The sequence below is a fragment of the Nymphalis io genome, chromosome 30, assembly GCF_905147045.1.
Source record: "Nymphalis io chromosome 30, ilAglIoxx1.1, whole genome shotgun sequence".
Taxonomy (NCBI): Eukaryota; Metazoa; Arthropoda; class Insecta; order Lepidoptera; family Nymphalidae; genus Nymphalis; species Nymphalis io.
In genome coordinates this window covers 2,711,214-2,729,105 of record NC_065917.1, presented here as the reverse complement: position 1 = coordinate 2,729,105, position 17,892 = coordinate 2,711,214, and the positions used below count along the sequence as shown (strand labels likewise).

The 17,892-nt window shown below is 37.7% G+C and overlaps 1 protein-coding gene across 2 annotated transcripts in view; it reads right to left on the bottom strand.

Moving 5' to 3' along the window:
• The window catches only part of LOC126779927 (monocarboxylate transporter 12-like), a 38,690-nt gene that overhangs the window by 12,752 nt on the left and 8,046 nt on the right, over positions 1-17,892 (bottom strand). For both annotated transcript variants that reach the window (XM_050504125.1, XM_050504126.1), the window contains exons 2-7: positions 11,344-11,629; positions 7,843-7,962; positions 7,162-7,305; positions 6,219-6,345; positions 4,439-4,618; positions 3,493-3,619 (exon numbers count right to left, since the gene is read on the bottom strand). In XM_050504125.1, coding sequence (XP_050360082.1) covers positions 3,493-3,619; positions 4,439-4,618; positions 6,219-6,345; positions 7,162-7,305; positions 7,843-7,962; positions 11,344-11,485 — 840 coding nt within the window. In that variant the 5' untranslated portion in view covers positions 11,486-11,629. The remainder of the gene's footprint in view (positions 1-3,492; positions 3,620-4,438; positions 4,619-6,218; positions 6,346-7,161; positions 7,306-7,842; positions 7,963-11,343; positions 11,630-17,892) is intronic.

The window sequence follows — 17,892 nt, the reverse complement described above, 5'->3', positions numbered from 1 at the left end:
TCGAAAATGTTTCGCTGAAACTTAGGCAGAGAATGATATTCCAGCATGATGGTTGCCCCGCACACTTTCGAATGTCCGTAAGACAGTGGCTAGACAGCAATTATCGTAATAGATGGATTGGCAGAGGAGGACCAATCCCATGGCCAGCGAGAAGTCCAGATTTGACTCCGATGGACTATTATGTCTGGGGGCATATGAAAAGCCTGGTTTATGATGTTTCACCAGTACAAACAATTGAAGAACTCAAAACAAGAATAATGAATGCTGCAAATTCTATTCGACATAGCTTGAGTAGTGTTGTAGTAAAAAGTGAATTAAGAAAAAGAATGCGTATTTGTATACGAAATAGGGGATCTCATTTTGAACACGAATTATGAATAATAAACAGTGTAATTTCGAAAGTATGGAGTAACTAAAAAGATTAAGTATTTTGTTTTTGATTTAAATTCAAAATTGCAATGACAGCTCTGGTTTATCTCTCCTTTTTTACCTATTACCCCTATTAAAAATAATCTTTAACTACTTTGCATTGAGGTCCTTTTGTCTTTGATCCAGATTTAATTTCTTAACAATAACATTTCTTAGAATTTCCTACCTGGTCTCTTTGTTATCTAATTTTCTCCTGAGTTTATTATTGTTACTGTACTTTTTATGTACCGATGGATAGCTAAGGAAACGCAGATGTTTTTAAAATGATCCGCACGATAAGAGCCATAGTGATTTTTACAAAAAAATTGCGAGTAACTTAAAGAATCAAAATTAAAAATCGAAAAGTTGTACAGTTTTGGATCTGTAATTTAAAAATGCTTGAAGATTGTTTTTGTTTTATAACTGATTATTATTAACTAGGATGTACCCTAGCAAGAAATACAAAAAAAAAAATAGGGAAAATACGTTGATTTTTTTTTTATTGAATTTTAGAATCTTAAACATCCTTTAAATAAAAAAAATATTAAAAAATTAATAACTCGAAAACGATACACTTTTGCATAAGCATTTTGGGGGTCATTTGATAGCTATTGACCTGAACTATAACCCTTTAAAAGGATCGTGACATATTACCCTGTAACCCTGTATAGAGGAAAGTGATTATTACAATGAAAGTATGCGAATACGAGTCGTTAAGGTGTATAGTTGCGTGCATAGCTCGTATTAGTTAGACTATTCCGATCACAGGAGGAGTCGAAGACGAATGACGGCTTCGACCTTGAAATGACGCAATACCATTGGTCGAGAGGAATCAATAGATATTAAAAATCCGCGAACAAATTGCGTTTTGAATTTCGAAGTTCTTATCGAAACTTTTGAAGTGAAATTAAAGTGTATATAAGTGGTTAAGTGTAATAGTGTTGTGTTATATATAGAGATGTATTAATCGAGAACTGTTCGTAGTGCGTAATACAGCAGAGGTATTAGCGAATCGCGTGGAATCTGGAAATGTAAGGATTGTTCATCTTTTCTCCTTCTCCGATTGGAATAGTCTATGGTATTAAGTTTTGAATTGGTGACGTTAAGTGTACTTAAGTATAGGAAAGAGGGGGTTCCGTTTTGAAACAATTATCAAATCAAAATCATGAATGAGCCATAAACAGTACTGGCATCGCCTGACAGCGCTGGATAGAGTAACAGGCGTAATGGCCTTATAATGGGCTTATCTGTGAATGTGGATCAGGCAGATCCTGGTGGAAGTCTGATTTTACTGGTTGTAGGGATTTGTGTAAGCTCGTCTGGGTAGGTACCATCCACTCATCAGATATTCTATCACGAAACAGCAGTACTTGGTATCGTTGTATTCCGGTTTTAAGGGTGAGTGAGCCAGTGTAATTACAGGCACAAGGGACATAGCATCTGGTGGCGCATTGGTGATGTAAGCAATGGTTAACATTTCTTACAATACCAATGTCTATGGACAGTGGTGATCACGTTGCATCATGTTGTTCACAACTGCGCGCAACTGCGCAAAACATATTATAGTGCACATATGTATGCATTCTCTGTTCACTCTTAAGGCACTTCATATCTGATGAGTGGGTGGTACCTACCCAGAATTCTACCACCAAGTAAGACCACCGAGACCGACATCAATCAGAAGACATCTTAAATTATCATCACCAATTCAAATATTCAATCATTTCGATTAATTTATGTTAATTATAAATTCATTAAGTGTACAGCGGAAACGAAACCATTTTAACGGATGATACACAAATATAAACTGTATTTACTTTGAAAAAAAAAAAACAATAAAACCGTAAGGAAATAAAGAATTTTGGGTTTATTTTCTTACATTTGTCTCTATTTTTCGTATTAAACGAAAACACACAGAGTCCGATCATCATTCCCTAATAATAATCATCTAAGGTCATTACACAAAAAACCGCTACTAATTTTCTTTTATATCACACTTACTCTTAGCTCTTCATACAGTTTCCACTCCATTCATTTCATTCATTCTCATTCAATGCTCATTCGATCTTTTAAAGAAGACTGAGCGAATTAAATTAAAATTATAATCCAATTGTCATTATAAAGAACAAATTCGAAATTCAAATAAAAAAAAAACAAATAACATCCATAAAATCGATTCCTATCAAAAACCGAATCCTAAAAATTCCTATCAAAAAACAAATTCGAAATTCAAATAAAAAAAAACAAATAACATACATAAAATCGATTCCTATCAAAAAACGAATCATTAGAACAAGACGAAAAAAAAGAACGAATTCGAAATTCAAAATAAGAACATCCGTTAAAACAGTTCCACATCAAGAGATGAAGCGATATTAGTGAATATAGATAAAACTTATGTTAAGAAATAGCTTACTTGAAGTCTCACCGCTTGTATGTTGTGGGTCGCTAGGATCATTTAAAAAAAAAAACACACACACACACACTTCGACCGCAAACCTCAGCTTCGATCGAATCAAAACTTAAACATTATTATTATAATAAAAATAAACCGTTATTACGTAAAAATTAAAAAACAAAATCTAGGCCTTCGACAATTGTCGAAGCAAATTAACACACTTTCGTACAATTTAAACACGAATGAATCGATTAAAAAAAAAAACACATTCTCGTTTGAGAAATTATCGAACATTTAAGGTAAAAAGAGGGAAAAAAAGGAGGAAATTTAAAAGTACATATTAATAGTCATAAAAAATGAACCAGTGTTGCCAACTTGAGGGGTTTCCCCAAAAATTGGGGATTTTCAGGGGCAACATTTTTTCAAGAGGGTTTTTCAGGGAGAACATTTTTACGAGGAATTCTCTTTTCGAATTAACTCTTCAGTTAAATTTAATCGGATTATTTTCTAGTTTACTGCTGTTGCATTACTTGCATTATTTTAAGCATAATATTATAAATGTATTTTCTATTTGTTTCAGCTTATCGGTCAGATGGAATCAGGAGTATTTCTAGATGTTGCCAGGGGTGCTCAGAGGTTGGCAACACTGAAATGAACCGATTCGTAACCCTACTATAGCGACTCACCTGGGGCCCGTCCTCGTCGTCTTCAACCTCCTTGTACTTCTTCACCATATGCTCTTCGACCGGCTGGAACAACAACGCAGCCGCCCACACGTTCAGCATGATACCGCCGAGTATTAGGACTGCTCCTCTGATAAAATTTTTTTTATTTTTTTATTATGATTTTGTCATATCTCCTACTCTCTTGTAAGCCGAATTTCTAATTAATTGATAATTTTATTATATTGTTATGTGTTAATAAATAACAAATCTATGTAATATTTGTTTACATAAAAAATGAGACCGCACCTCGGCCTGATGTCATGATATTAGCGCTTAAATAAATAAACTATTGAGCCTTATATAAAAATGGTATGAATGCCAAGGTGCTGCAAAACGATGTGTAAACACGTGTGCTCGTGTACCGTACTCACGCACACATTAACGCACTCATAATAACTAATCTCACGCTGACGTCATCACGCTCAAACTCCCAGTTAAAATGTTTACATATCAAAAAATTCTATTTCAACGCACGTTTATTACCAGCCAGCAACACATTCTACTTTTCAGGAAACTTTAATATTGGTTTGGCATTAGACGTCGTAGAGTCCAGACGACTTCTTCGTTGACTCGGAATTTGTGATAATCGATTTCCTTTAGGGGGTGTTGGTTGTTTTCTCCGAGTCATAATCGGGTCCAGGTTTAATCCTGGCCACTAATCAGGGGCTGGGTTTACGTTAGTTGTGAACGCTCGCTTTTTATATAAAACAGGTAGGCAAACTGGCAAATGATTTACCTGATGGTAACTTCTTATCTTACCCGTACACATTGGCACTGTTAGCAGTATTGTTGTGTCCCGATTTGAAGGGTGAGCGTTTATGGGCGTTGGTGACCACTTACCATCAGGTGGCCCACACGCTCGTCCGCCTTCCTATTCTATAAAAAAACACATATAAAGGATACTTACTTGTAACCATATGTCTCCAACAGGTATCTCAACACGGGGGGCAATATGATACTCCCGAACGCCGAGCCGGACATACAAATACCGTTCGCTAAGCCCCGGAGCCGGACGAAGTATGACGTCACAATGTAAACAGTCGGCGGGAAAGCTAAGCCGGCGCCAGTTCCGACCATCGCGCCGAAACTTAAAAAAAAATAATAATAAAAAAAAAAATTAAAAAAAAATCGGCCTGTGGAAAGAGATTTCATTTGAGTTAATTATTTAAAGCTATATGACCCGTGTGTAAGGGAGAGAGGGTGCTGGGTACCCTATGTCATTTCCCCCGTGTAACTGTAACAGCCTGTGAATGTCCCACTGCTGGGCTAAAACCTCCTCTCCCTTTTTGAGAAGAAGGTTTGGAGCTTATTCCAACATGCTGCCCCGATGCGAGTGTAATACACATGTGGCTGAATTTCAGTGAAATTAGACACATGCAGGTTTCCTCACGATGTTTTCCTTAACCGTCAAGCACGAAATCAATTATAATCACAAATTAAGCACATGAAAATTCAGTGGTGCTGCCCGGGTTTGAACCCACGATCATCGGTTAAGATTCACGCGTTCTAATCACTAGGCCATCTCGGCTGACCTTACCCCTGACAATGTATATGAAATATATTACGATGATCGGTTGACTAGTTAAGACGAAAAGGCATATAATAATATCCCGGGACATTATTCACACACGGCCATCTGATCCCAAACTAAGCAGAGCTCGTACTATGGAAACCAGACAACTGATATACTACATATACTACTTTTCTTTTGTAAATACATACTTATATAGATAATTACACCCAGACTCGGGACAAACAGACATGTTCATGCACAAAAATGTCTGTCCTGGGTGGGAATCGAAACCACGACCTTCGGCGTGAAAAGCAAGTATCTACCAATCAGCATATATACTAATACTATATATATAAACTAAACTCTCGTCAGCATTCATAATATTATTAGTTGCCGTCCGCGACTTGTTTGTGAGGGATTTGGACTCTTGTATGTTAGTATTTGACATATGTCAAATCATTAAAAAGTACTAAATTGTCTATGGTTTCATCCCGATATAGTACTGACAGTTCGCAACAAGGCTACGTGTGAGTAAATCTACGTTAATTCAGTGACACTTAATACTTTAACAGTGTGTAGTAGACATAAACTTTACTGGTGGTAGGGCTTTGTGCAAGCTCGTCTGGGTAGGTACCACCCACTCATCAGATATTCTACCGCAAAACAGCAATACTTGATATTGTTGTGCTCCGGTTTGAAGGGTGAGTGAGCCAGTGTAATTACAGGCACAAGGGACATAAAATCTTAGTTCCCAAGGTTGGTGGCGCATTGGCTATAAGCGACGGTTGACATTTCTTACAATGCCAATGTCTAAGGGCGTTTGGTGACCACTTACCATCAGGTGGCCCATATGCTCGTCCACCTTCCTATTCTATAAAAAATAATAAAAAATAATAATAATAATGTCCTACAGACCGATTTCGGCCACGGCAGCCAATCTCGAGAGAGATTAGCCAACTGCGCAGGAGATATTCTAGTGTACAAGTGTGCGGAAACACAGGTGTACTCTATATTCCCTAACTCTCATAAAGGGACGGCAATCCTTCACGACTGGAAAGAGTTCAGACGCGGGACCAACGGCTTTAAGTGCTTTCCGAGACAAATCATAGTTTGGTAATAATTGAGTTTGTCGCGTTTATACATAGACAGACGCGACGAGGTGTTTATCACTTACCTAAAGTACAAATAGCTGATCGAGAACGCCCAGCAGCTGATGATCATTCCGAACGCAGCGAAACAGCCACCGATCAAGGTCACAGTACGATACGACCACTTCACCGACAGTATTGATGATATCGGACCTGAAAAGCAGTATATTATTATCCGTACCAATTAAATTAACATTAACAAAAGTGTTATTATTGTTGTGTTGAAGGGTGAGTGAGCCAGTGTAATTGCAGGCACAAGGGATATAACATCTTAGTTCCCAAGGTTGGTGGCGCATTGGCTATGTAAGCGATGGTTGACATTTCTTACAATGGCATTGTCATTTGGTGAACACTTACCATCAGGTGGCCCATATGCTCGTCCGCCTTCCTATTCTATAAAAAAATGTATTAAAAGCGAAATGAGATCTGATATTTAATATGAAACGTGTATTGTCACGCCTCGGGCGTAAAACAGAATCGTAAACCGTGACGTCAAACGGCGTGACGCTTTATGACGTCATGTCTCTCAACCGCTATCTACTCCCTTGTGTGTGAGGCGTGTATAATATACACGTTGCTATTTATAATATAATAAACAATATATATATATATATATATATATTGTTTATTTCTTAAATTACACATTATTTTAATGACAATTACTTTTAATGTTTCTAATCAAATTGTTTATAATTTCATTAAAAAATTGTAGCCTATTCTAACCACAAGAGGACTAAAGACACATCCCATAAAAAAATAAATAAAATATATATATATTGCGTATGTATGTAAATAACATATTTAAAAAAAAAACTACGTAATATTGGCAAGTGAATTCCATACATAGTACAAATCTAATATCTCAAGTAGACTTTTCATCTTAAGGGAACCGTCAAGGTTCATCGTCATTCCCGTATCGGATTAAATGTAAAGCTATCAAATACGTGTTGCAAATCGAGTCCAACTCACCCAAGCTGCTGTAGAGGAAGTAACACAAGGCCACGATCCCGGAGGACGCTGAGGCGCTCGAATGGAAGACATCGTTGAACTCGACTAGGAGTACTCCGAACGATTTTATAGTACCCGGTATGAGGATGTTCACTAACGTCGCTCCTGAAAGGTGAAAGTAAAATAGCCCACAAGTGTCCCACTGCTGGGCCGAGGATTCGTATCGTTTCGAGTAAACGGTTTGGGTGTTTACCAGCACGCTGCTTCCAAGACGTGGGTACACATGCTGAGGGCAGATTTTCAACCATCACATGCAGGTTTCCTCACGATGTTTTCCTTCACCGAACGCGAGACTTTTGTAATTTTTACTTGGTGGTGGTAAAGTGTGTGAAACACAGATGCATTCTCTATTCCCTCACTCTCATAAATCGATTGGACGACAATCCGACATGATTAGAAAGAGTTCAGGCTCAGGACACACGTCCACACTTACAAGTACACACTTCCGATTTTCAGACATCTACCAGGCTGCTACTGAGATTCTTCGACAGAAATCCCAATATATTTCACTGGCCCGACCTGGGATTTGAACCCAAGATCGGAGGAACCTCGGGATCCGCGGCCTTGGAACTAGCCAATAGACCAACGAGGCAGCCACTCCCCCACTCGCTTAGCTATTAAAGAACAACCAACAGTTTTTACCTACGAGAACACACCATCCCCATTTTCCATCCGGAGGTACCATCTCCCAGTCTCGTTCCGGCGCCGGTCCGATTGTGAATCTACCGCCGCCAACACCGCCCTCATCTTCGGGTAGTTGAACTGGAATATTTAAAAAAAGAATCATTTTTAATATATGTGAAAAAAACGCCGTATAGTATGTATATATATACATCCTATTTGTTGGCGAACACTTCCTCTACCCTTTAGGAAAAGGCTTAAAGCTTATTCAGAATCAGAGTCACAGCCAAAATATTTACTCAATATTTAATTGAATATACTTGGCGTTAGGGCTTTGTGCCTAACAGCAATACTCAAGGACGTTACATCTTCAAGACCAAGGTTGGTCGCGCATTGGCGATGCGAGGAATGGTTAATATTTCTTACATTCAAGAAATCTGTATAATAACTTTGGACATTGGCGACACCTACCATCATGGTTCATTTGCCAGCCCGCCTACCTAATTAAAAAAAAATATCTCTATTATTATTTCAGTTTAAAAGACTTTTCTCGTGTGCCCCATAACAGTTTAAGGAAACACGTGGAAACAGCGTGCTATTAATAATCTTCTGGACATCTTGGCTGCGGGCCAGACACAAACGAATCGACCCAGACTCCAGCTTTAAAAAACCTTGTGATGATTTATTTATTATCCAGAATAATATATATTTTTTCGGTATCTTGGTACTCTTCTATATTTGGAATTAAACATTTTAGGTGGTCGTATTAATGAATTAAGTTTAATAATACCTACTTATTTGTAATCTGCATAGATGACTACATAAAAAATTATATATAGGCAAAGATAAAACAGTTCAGAGCCTACTGAGATTTTTTTAATTACTCCATTCAAGATTACCGCGTTGTACGAAATTCCGGCTATCGTCACTAGATGGCGTTGTTTTCATAAATAACATATTAATTGTTAACGCTTCGTGTTGATAAACGTTACTAATATTAATACTTACAATTCGAATAAGTAATTTTGTAATTAACAAATTTTACGAGATATTTAATTAAACGCATTAAAAATACGCATAGCGTGTTGCATGATGATTTATAGGTTAGGATTGTTCTCGTCCAATTCCGCTAATCGATAACAATTACGATAATCCAACTTTGACAAATATATATTCATTCGAATCGGAAACGAACCGATAACTTTCCGTATACCGTTAGGTTAAAACCGAAATTATTGTTAACTTTTGTGCCAATAGTCGATAATTAAATTAAATATTAGAAAAGATGATAAACTGCAACGATCACGCTTCGATTCGATTGCGATAATCTGACAATTTGTTAGTAGAATTGGGCCCCTGTATGGGCGAATAAATCGATTGGCGAATGGCATGGATTTATATAAAAAAAACGGGATAAAAACCTTCTTTTAAACGTATGTACAAACGATAGTTATTATACTTGTATTGTAAAATGTTATAATGCATCCTGTTTTATTTTATCTATATATTTAAGCGCAATACCATCACGAGATTTCATAAGCTATCCGCCCGATTGACTTGAAATTTGTCACAGTTACTCCTTCTAACGTAGACGCTCACTAAGAACGGATTTTACGCAAACCTATCCAAAATACATTAGCGATTGAAATAATATAATTATAATAATAATGATTTGAAATTCGAAAGAGGAAGACAGCATTGCATACAGCCACGAACGTGTCTCAATTACAAATATTTAATTTAAGCGAAACCAATCTTTATCGCAATGGAATTAAAATCATAACGTTATAACAACATTGAAAGTACTTACGTGATTTATATTTATAACTATTAGACATGTAAAACGAATAAATAGACACTCGAAGCTATATATTACTTGATACTTTTTAACACAACAGATACTGTCATTAAGTAAAAATTATAGAGTATGTCACACTTTATATATAACTACCTTCATTAAAAAAATATCCCAAAAAATATAAATATATAAGATATTATGTCCCTTGTGCCTGCAGTTAATGTCTCACTCACCATTCAAACCGGAACACAACAATACCGAGCTACTGTTTCGCGGTAGAATATCTGATAAGTGAGTGGTACCTGCCCAGACGGGCTTGCACAAAGTCCTACCACCAAGCGAAATCATTAAGAGGTGGACGTTGAATATTATTAGATACGCGATATGACTGCGTTTAATATTAGGTCCTTAAATATGAAATTGGCGTTTTGTACGGGAGGAATATAAAGTCATTTTTTTTTTTTTTGAAAAATATATTTAATTAATCAAAGTATGCGCCGTTGTTATCTATGCACTTTTGCCATCTCATAGATAGTGCATTGGTCCCTTTACTAAAAAACCATGGGGGCGAGAATCAATAAACTCTTTGAAGGCGGTTTGCCGCATCGTAGTTGTATTTTTTTCCTTGTAAGAAGTTGTCCACATTCCGGGAAAAAATGGTAATCTGTTGGAGCAAGGTCCGGGAAGCACAGTGGATGTCGCAGACATTCCAATTGTAGCTCATCTAACTTAGTGGTTGTTTGTTGTGCAGTGTGTGGTCTTGCGTGAAGCAGCAGTTGCCTAGAGCGATTGACCAATCTCAGTTGTTTAGCAGCTAGTTCTTCCTTCATGGTTTGCAATTGCTGACAATAGATATCTGCCGAAACCGTTTGGCCAGATTTTAGAAAGCTGTATTGAATGACACCGGCGCTAGTCCACCAAATACTCACAAGTGACTTTTTTTAAATGAGTCACTTGTCGTTTATGCCAGGATTTGGCTGGATCTCCAGGGTTTAGCCACAGCAGTATCCACTTTTCATCACAAGTAATGATTCGATTTAAAATCCCTTCATTATTGTGTCGTTTGAGCAAAGTAACACAGCAGTCGACGCGTGTTTGCAAGTTTGATTCACTCAATTCATGATGTACCCATCGTTCAAGTTTTATTACTTCCCGATTTGCTTCTGGTGGATTAATACAGTTTAATCACTTACCCCGAAGCCTGCAGCTATCTCTGAAGTGCTTTGTGATGGATCCGCTTCCACAATAGCCTTTAATTCTTCATTTTCCACTTTGGTCTCCGGCCATCCATGGGGTTAGTTCTGAAGGTCGAAATTTCCAGAACGAAAACGTTGAAATCAAAAACGTACCGTGCTTTCTTTTGCGATACCAGCGCCGTATATATCATTAATCCTTCGAGCCGTTTCTGCGGCACTGGTGCCACGGTAGAACTCGTACTCGTAAATATACCGATATTTCATGTTTTCATTGTGCGGTAATAAGCGACGCCAAAGAAAAAAATAATGAGGAAAAAACAAATGAATGACTGTTTTCAAAACTCGAATGTACCAGCGAAATGAATTTACAAATTTTAAATTGGAATTCTTAACCAAGGAGGAGATATTTCAGATCAAAGTGGTGGGTACGACAAAACGCTAATTTCATATATAAGGACCTAATATTTACACTGCCAATGGTGACCTTACTATCAGAAGGTACGGTGGTACCGAAAAAAAAAATCTTACCTTTTTTCGATGATTTCACGGAAACCAATCCCCTGTCTTCATTCTGACTGGGTAAGAATACAACCTCGTTCCTGTCCAGAAGTTTCTCTTCAGCTTCATCTATTATATCTTTTTCGGATCTAACGGCCGGTATGGTCGCCATATTTTTTTATTAATCGTACACTACACAAAATGGCCGGCGTTTACAAAATGGCGCATGTTATATTATTTATCTTTGGAATGTCTTACAGTTAACTACATTTCTTCGTAATGAATTCAGTCTTGCATTTGGCTGGCTTTATTTATTCTGAAACAAATACATTATATAAAATTATTATTATTACAATATCCGGTTTATATATAAAATATACAGTCGATGGTAGAAATACAGATGTGCACGAGTGTGTGTGTAAACAGGTGCACTTAGTTTAGTATCAGATGGCCGTGTGAGAATGATGTCCCAGGATTAATAGTATTAATGGCTTAGTGTCAAACGACTTTACTTATAAACGTTGCTTAGCAGGAATTACCCGAAACACTTTTTTTTTTCTTATATGCAGGCAAACGAACCATCTGGTAGTAGATTTATGAAAATCAATAAGTAAGCGTAACGCTTCTATATTCAATGAAGCTTTTTTTATATTGACCTGATTGTAAGTAATCACAGGCCATAACATTGGCGATGTAAGAAATATTACCATTCCTTACATCGTTAATGCGCCACCAACTTTGGGAACTAAGATGGTATGTCCTTCGTGCCTGTAGTTACCCCGGCCTACTCACCGTTCAAACCGAAACGCAAAATAACTATGTATTGCTGTTTAGCGGTAGAATATCTGATGAGTGGGTGGTATCTAACCCAGACGGGCTTGCTGAAAGCCACCAAGTAAAATGATGTCTAAAAGCGATTTTGATTTTAATTGTATTTGGTATGAAGAAAGCTTAAACCCCAAGGAATGACATAGGGTAATTTTCTATACCCATGACATACAAGCCCCCTAATACAATTCTTAAATAAATAAACGAAAAAAATCAAATTTATAACAAAACATATTTTTTGGAATAACTTAAACGCGATTAGTTATAATATCATTTCAAATAAATTTTATCTCACAACCTCCATTAAAACTATCATATACATATATAAACACATTGTGAACTCTATGTACTAATAAATAAGATATATAATCGTACGAAATTGAAAATGTTTGGTTTATATTGTAATACGATATCAGTTTAATAATCTTCACAGACCGTTTGAGAACCGTTTGAGAACCGTTATAAAGGCAATTAGATAAAACGTATGTCGCGTTTTATCAGCTGATAAGGGGGGTTGTTGACCTTGGTTATGTTACCAACTTTGCCAATTCAATGGGATTCAAATGATTAAAAAAAAAACCTTTGCTAATGTAACGCTAATTAACGCGAGTTACTCTGTTAAATAAAATCATACTTTATAGCTACGAATCCCGGCTTCGCGCGGTTATAATAAGCGTCTAAAATATACATCAAAAGTTAACACAATAATATCAGCATTTGACCGAACACCATCCAGACCAAGCTTACTAATTAGGATTAAAAAAAAATCGCAAAACAAAAATTTCTATTATATTGCTGCCTCGAAATTAAGACATACAGACACACGAAATATACAAACTATAAGCCGATAGGAAGATACAACAAGGCAACACAACACGTCTGTGGAGACTCCTTAGAGATTCCTTAACCCGACAACGAAGTTATTTAAAAAAAAAAAAGACGCGCGCTAATTTCAAACCGCCATTTTGTTTTTGGCCAGAAAGCAGCTAATTTATTACGGGCGCAACTTGAGATTTGTTGTATGCATTCAATTGTGTTATTTGGACTTTTAAGCGTAATTGAGTAACTTACATCAACTTGTACGATTTCGTGTTCTATTTTTAAAAATACCAATTCGACGTTTTTATAAAATCAGTTTCACTTTGGACGTAACATTATAGAAGATTAATATTTATACCTGATTATTGAAATTCGAATCTCGCGTCTTTCAATTTCAGTGTGAAATGGGGACGAATGTAAATAATGATAAATGACGTCACAACCTCCAAGGTTCGCCGTAGATCAACTCGCTTTATATAAATAGGAAAAGACAAAACGGTCCGATACATTGTTGTTACAATCTTTTGTTTAACTTGCAATGTTTGTTAGTGTACGCTGTATGTGTCAAATCTTCTAAAAGAAATAATTTATCTATGTGTTTATCCGTGACAACCTGCAACCTCTCATCCATTTTTTTTTAACGCTGGAAAAACGCAGTACGCGTTTCCCCCACGGGAACAGTGGGGAGGGTATGTGGGGCTCGCCGGTGTCCAAGGCGCCGAGTGCGCCCCGAACATCGGATTACCCACTAAAAAACCAGCGGTAAGACGGAAACTTGACGAAGAGCACCACGGGATCGCTTTCGCGTGCTACCGTGACGCTCTGATGGAACCTCTCATCCCCTATTTAACCCGTCTAAATCCTTTCTTAGACCTAGTCTACGTACCATAAGGAAATCCTTTGCATAATTTCAACCTATTATACATAACAGTTTAGACTATTTGTTGCAAGTCAATTATTTAAAAAAAAAATACTATGTATATTACGATAAACGAAACGGTAGCTTGAATTTTAACGGCACAGCGCCATCTGTTATCCACGAAATGAATTAAACATGACATGCCTGGGGTCATATTGAATCTTTACCAATAAATAAAGTTAAAAGTGTCTGTCTGCTTCAAAATAATTGATTCTTTATAAGTTAATATGGCTATTTGCGAATTAAAAAACCAAATAAACAAAATTACCATATTTTTTTTTTACATAATATTGTACATAAATGATTTAAATCAAAGTCAAAATATACTTTATTCAAGTTAGCTCTCACAAACACTTTTATTTATACAATTTTTTTTATATATATTTACCGGGAAGGCAAATGACTAGTCCGGCTAATGGTAAGTGGTATTAGAGCCCAAACGCGACGACAGTACAATCTGGAAGAATGTTTCGTACTAGCCGCCCCCGACTTGCCGGGCCGCAAGATGCCTCTTCACGACACGTTTGTTGGAAAAAAAACTACCACGTTTCGAAACGTAATCAACTGAGTTGAACCGGAAACAAACTCGAAAGTTACTCCATTAATCAATGAAAATAATGAACACGTAATAATCGTATACAATTATATTTCTATATCCTGTATGAATATCAACGTATAACTCCAAGCTTTTCTATCGTTTATATAATCCTGTACAGTATAATACATAAGCCTTATTTATTATTATTATAAGTAAAGTATAATGTATGTGTATTCCACAAACCCGATTTGGATTAGTGTGCTGTAATATGCTCCAAAACATTCTCCTCAAAAAGGGAGACGAGGCTTTAGCCCAGCAGTGAGACATTCACCTGTTACTGGTTACTGATATTGAAAGTACATATATTATATACGTTAAAATGGTAGATTTCGAAGGATTTTTGCACAAACCGGCGAAAACGTGAATTATGTCCAATTATATTATAAATGTGAAAGTAACTCTAAGGGTTAAAGGGGTTTGATAAAATTTGGTAAGAAGTGAAACCCAAGAACGGAAATAGGCTACTTTTTTATAGTGTAGTTAGACGGACGAGCATATGAGCCACCAGATGGTAAGTGGTCACCAACGCCCATAGACGTTGGCATTGTAAGAAATGCTAACCATCGCTTACATCGCCAATGCGCCACCAACCTTGGGAACCAAGATGTTATATCTCTTGTGCCTGTAATTACACTGACTCACTAACCCTTCAAACCGTAACACAACAATACCAAGTACTGCTGTTTTGCGGTAGAATATCTGATGAGTGAGTAGTACCAAGCTCGCACAAAGCCCTACCACCAGTAGGTATTTTTTTACCTAGCCCCTCTCTCTCTCACGAGCGAAGCCACGGGCGAATACTAGTAATACAATAAAACGACATGGCAATGTCAAGAAGGTCATATCGATCATTATTTAAACAATTCAATTTATTATTTAATTACTTTACCTAAGGTTAGTTTCACCTTAACCGAGTTATGATATCGTGAAATTGTTGTTGAACGAATGATGTTTTCATTTGAACGAGGTCAGTATAATCTGTGTTGTGTGTTTAGAGCGAGTTTTTTTATTTACTCGATAGAGTTTACGTAAATACCGATATGTAGACATTAGTTAAAAGTTAGGCAGTTGTATTGAAATCACAGATGGACACTTAAATTCTACTTATTTGTACCGTAACAGCCTGTTAATGTCCCATTGCTGGGCTAAGGCCTCCTCTCCCTTTTTGAGGAGAAGGTCAGCTTATTCCACGACGCCGCTCCAATGCGGGTTGGTAGAATACACATGTGGCAGAATTTCAATGAAATTAGACACATGCAGGTTTCCTCACGATGTTTACCTTCAGCGTCGAGCACGAGATCCTGCCACATGTGTATTCTACATGTGGCAGGATTTCAGTGTAAATTAGACACCTTCACAGGGAATTGTGTCCTTTTAAAACTGAAAGGTAAGTCTGTGTATTTAAAAAATAAGTATTTATTATCCAACTAACCGACTAAAAGGCGAGATGGCCCAGTGGTAAGAACGCGTGAATCTTAACCGTTGATCGTGAGTTCAAACCCGGGCAACAACAATTGAATTCTCATGTGCTTAATTTGTAATTATGATTCATCTCGTGCTTGACGGCAAAGGAAAACATCGTGAGGAAACCTGCATGTGTCGAATTTCGTTGAAATTATGCCACATGTGTATTCCACCAACCCGCATTGGAGCAGCGTAGTGGAATAAGCTCCAAACCTTCTCCTCAAAAGGGAGAAGAGGCCTTAGCCCAGCAGTGGGACATTAAGGGGCTGTTACTATTAACCGACTAAGTAGCTTTAACATAAAAATAGTTTCCAGACGTTAGATACCCATTTGATCGGTTGAGTTAACGTGAAAACGCAACAAACAAACGAACAAACAAACTTTCGCATTAATAATATTAGATAGAATTTTACAATTACACAATATGTATTTCTGACTACTCGTTCAGAAGAAGTAACAGATTAATTCCATTCATTTATGTTTTTTTTTATTGTGTTAGGCATACGGGCCATCGTCAGGGCGTCACGGTAGCATGCGAAAGCGATCCCGTGGCGCTCCTCGTTAAGATGGAAAGGGTACCGCTGGTTTTTTAGTGGGTATTCCGATGTTCGGGGCGCACTCGGCGCCTAGGACACCGGCGAGCCCCACATACCACCACCGTTCCCTTGGGGGAAAGGTGTAATGCAAAACGCATTACCCGTTAAAAAAAAAGGCGGACGGGCCACGACGGGCGGAATGGGCCATCTGTTGGTAAGTGGTCACGTCGATAGACATTGGCGATGGATGGAATATTAACCATTTCGTACAACGTCAAGTCGCCAACAACCTTGTGAACTAAGGTGTTATACCCCTTGTGCCTGTCACACTGACTCACTCACCCTTCAAACCGTAACAGAACAATACTAAATATTGCTTTTCGGCAGTAGAATGCCTGCCTCGTTGGTCTAGTAGCTAGATATAAGGCCGCAGACCTGAAGGTTCTGGGTTCGATTCCCTGGTCGGGCCAATAAAAAGTTATTGGGTTTTTCTGTCAGAAAATTCTCAGTAGCAGCCCGGAATGTGGAATTTGGAAGTGCGTACACTCCCGTGCCTCGGAAAGCACGTAAAGCCGTTGGTCCTGCGCTTAACTCTTTCCGGTCGTGTCGAGTAGCCGTCCCATCGGATTATGAGAGTTAGGGAATATAGGGAATATAATAGGGGAGAGTGCACCTGTGTAAGCGCACACACTCGTGCACTATAATATCTCCTGCGCAATTGGCTAATCTCTCTTGAGATTGGCCGCCGTGGCCGAAATCGGTCTGGAGGACATTATTGTTATTATATGGTGATCCATCATCCACCAAATATGTGTTACCGACACATGATCCATTTGGTGGCGCATTAGCGATGTAAGCGATGGTTAATATTTCTTACAGCGCCCATGACTTCGTAAATAAGTGTTATTTACCAATTAAATGGAATATCAATATAGGGGGGGGGGGTAATACAGTGAAGGGACAGCGAACAGCAAAATAGGGGACATGGCACGTCACGTCAAGGACTGTAGAGCATCATACAAGTTCCAAAGAGCCTGTTTACCATATTATAAGTTATCAAGAATCATTTTATGGTCGTTAATATTTATTGGAGACGTGTTGATGGCGTCTAGACTATTCCTAATAGAGAGTCCTGCTGGTTCTCGAGTGGTATGACGTCATGAGGGACGTTATCAAATGAGCTCACGCCAGCGTTATTCGCACACTAGCCTTGCACCGGGCTTTTATCGGCGTTGTTGTTTTATTTTTATTAAACATAGATAGGCAGACTGACAGTTGAGCCTCCTGGTGGTAAATGGTTATCAGCGCCCATAGAAATTGGCGCTGCAAGAAATATTAACCATCCCTTACATCGCCAATGCGCCACCGACCTTGGGAACTAAGAGATATATATATATATATATATATAAACTCAT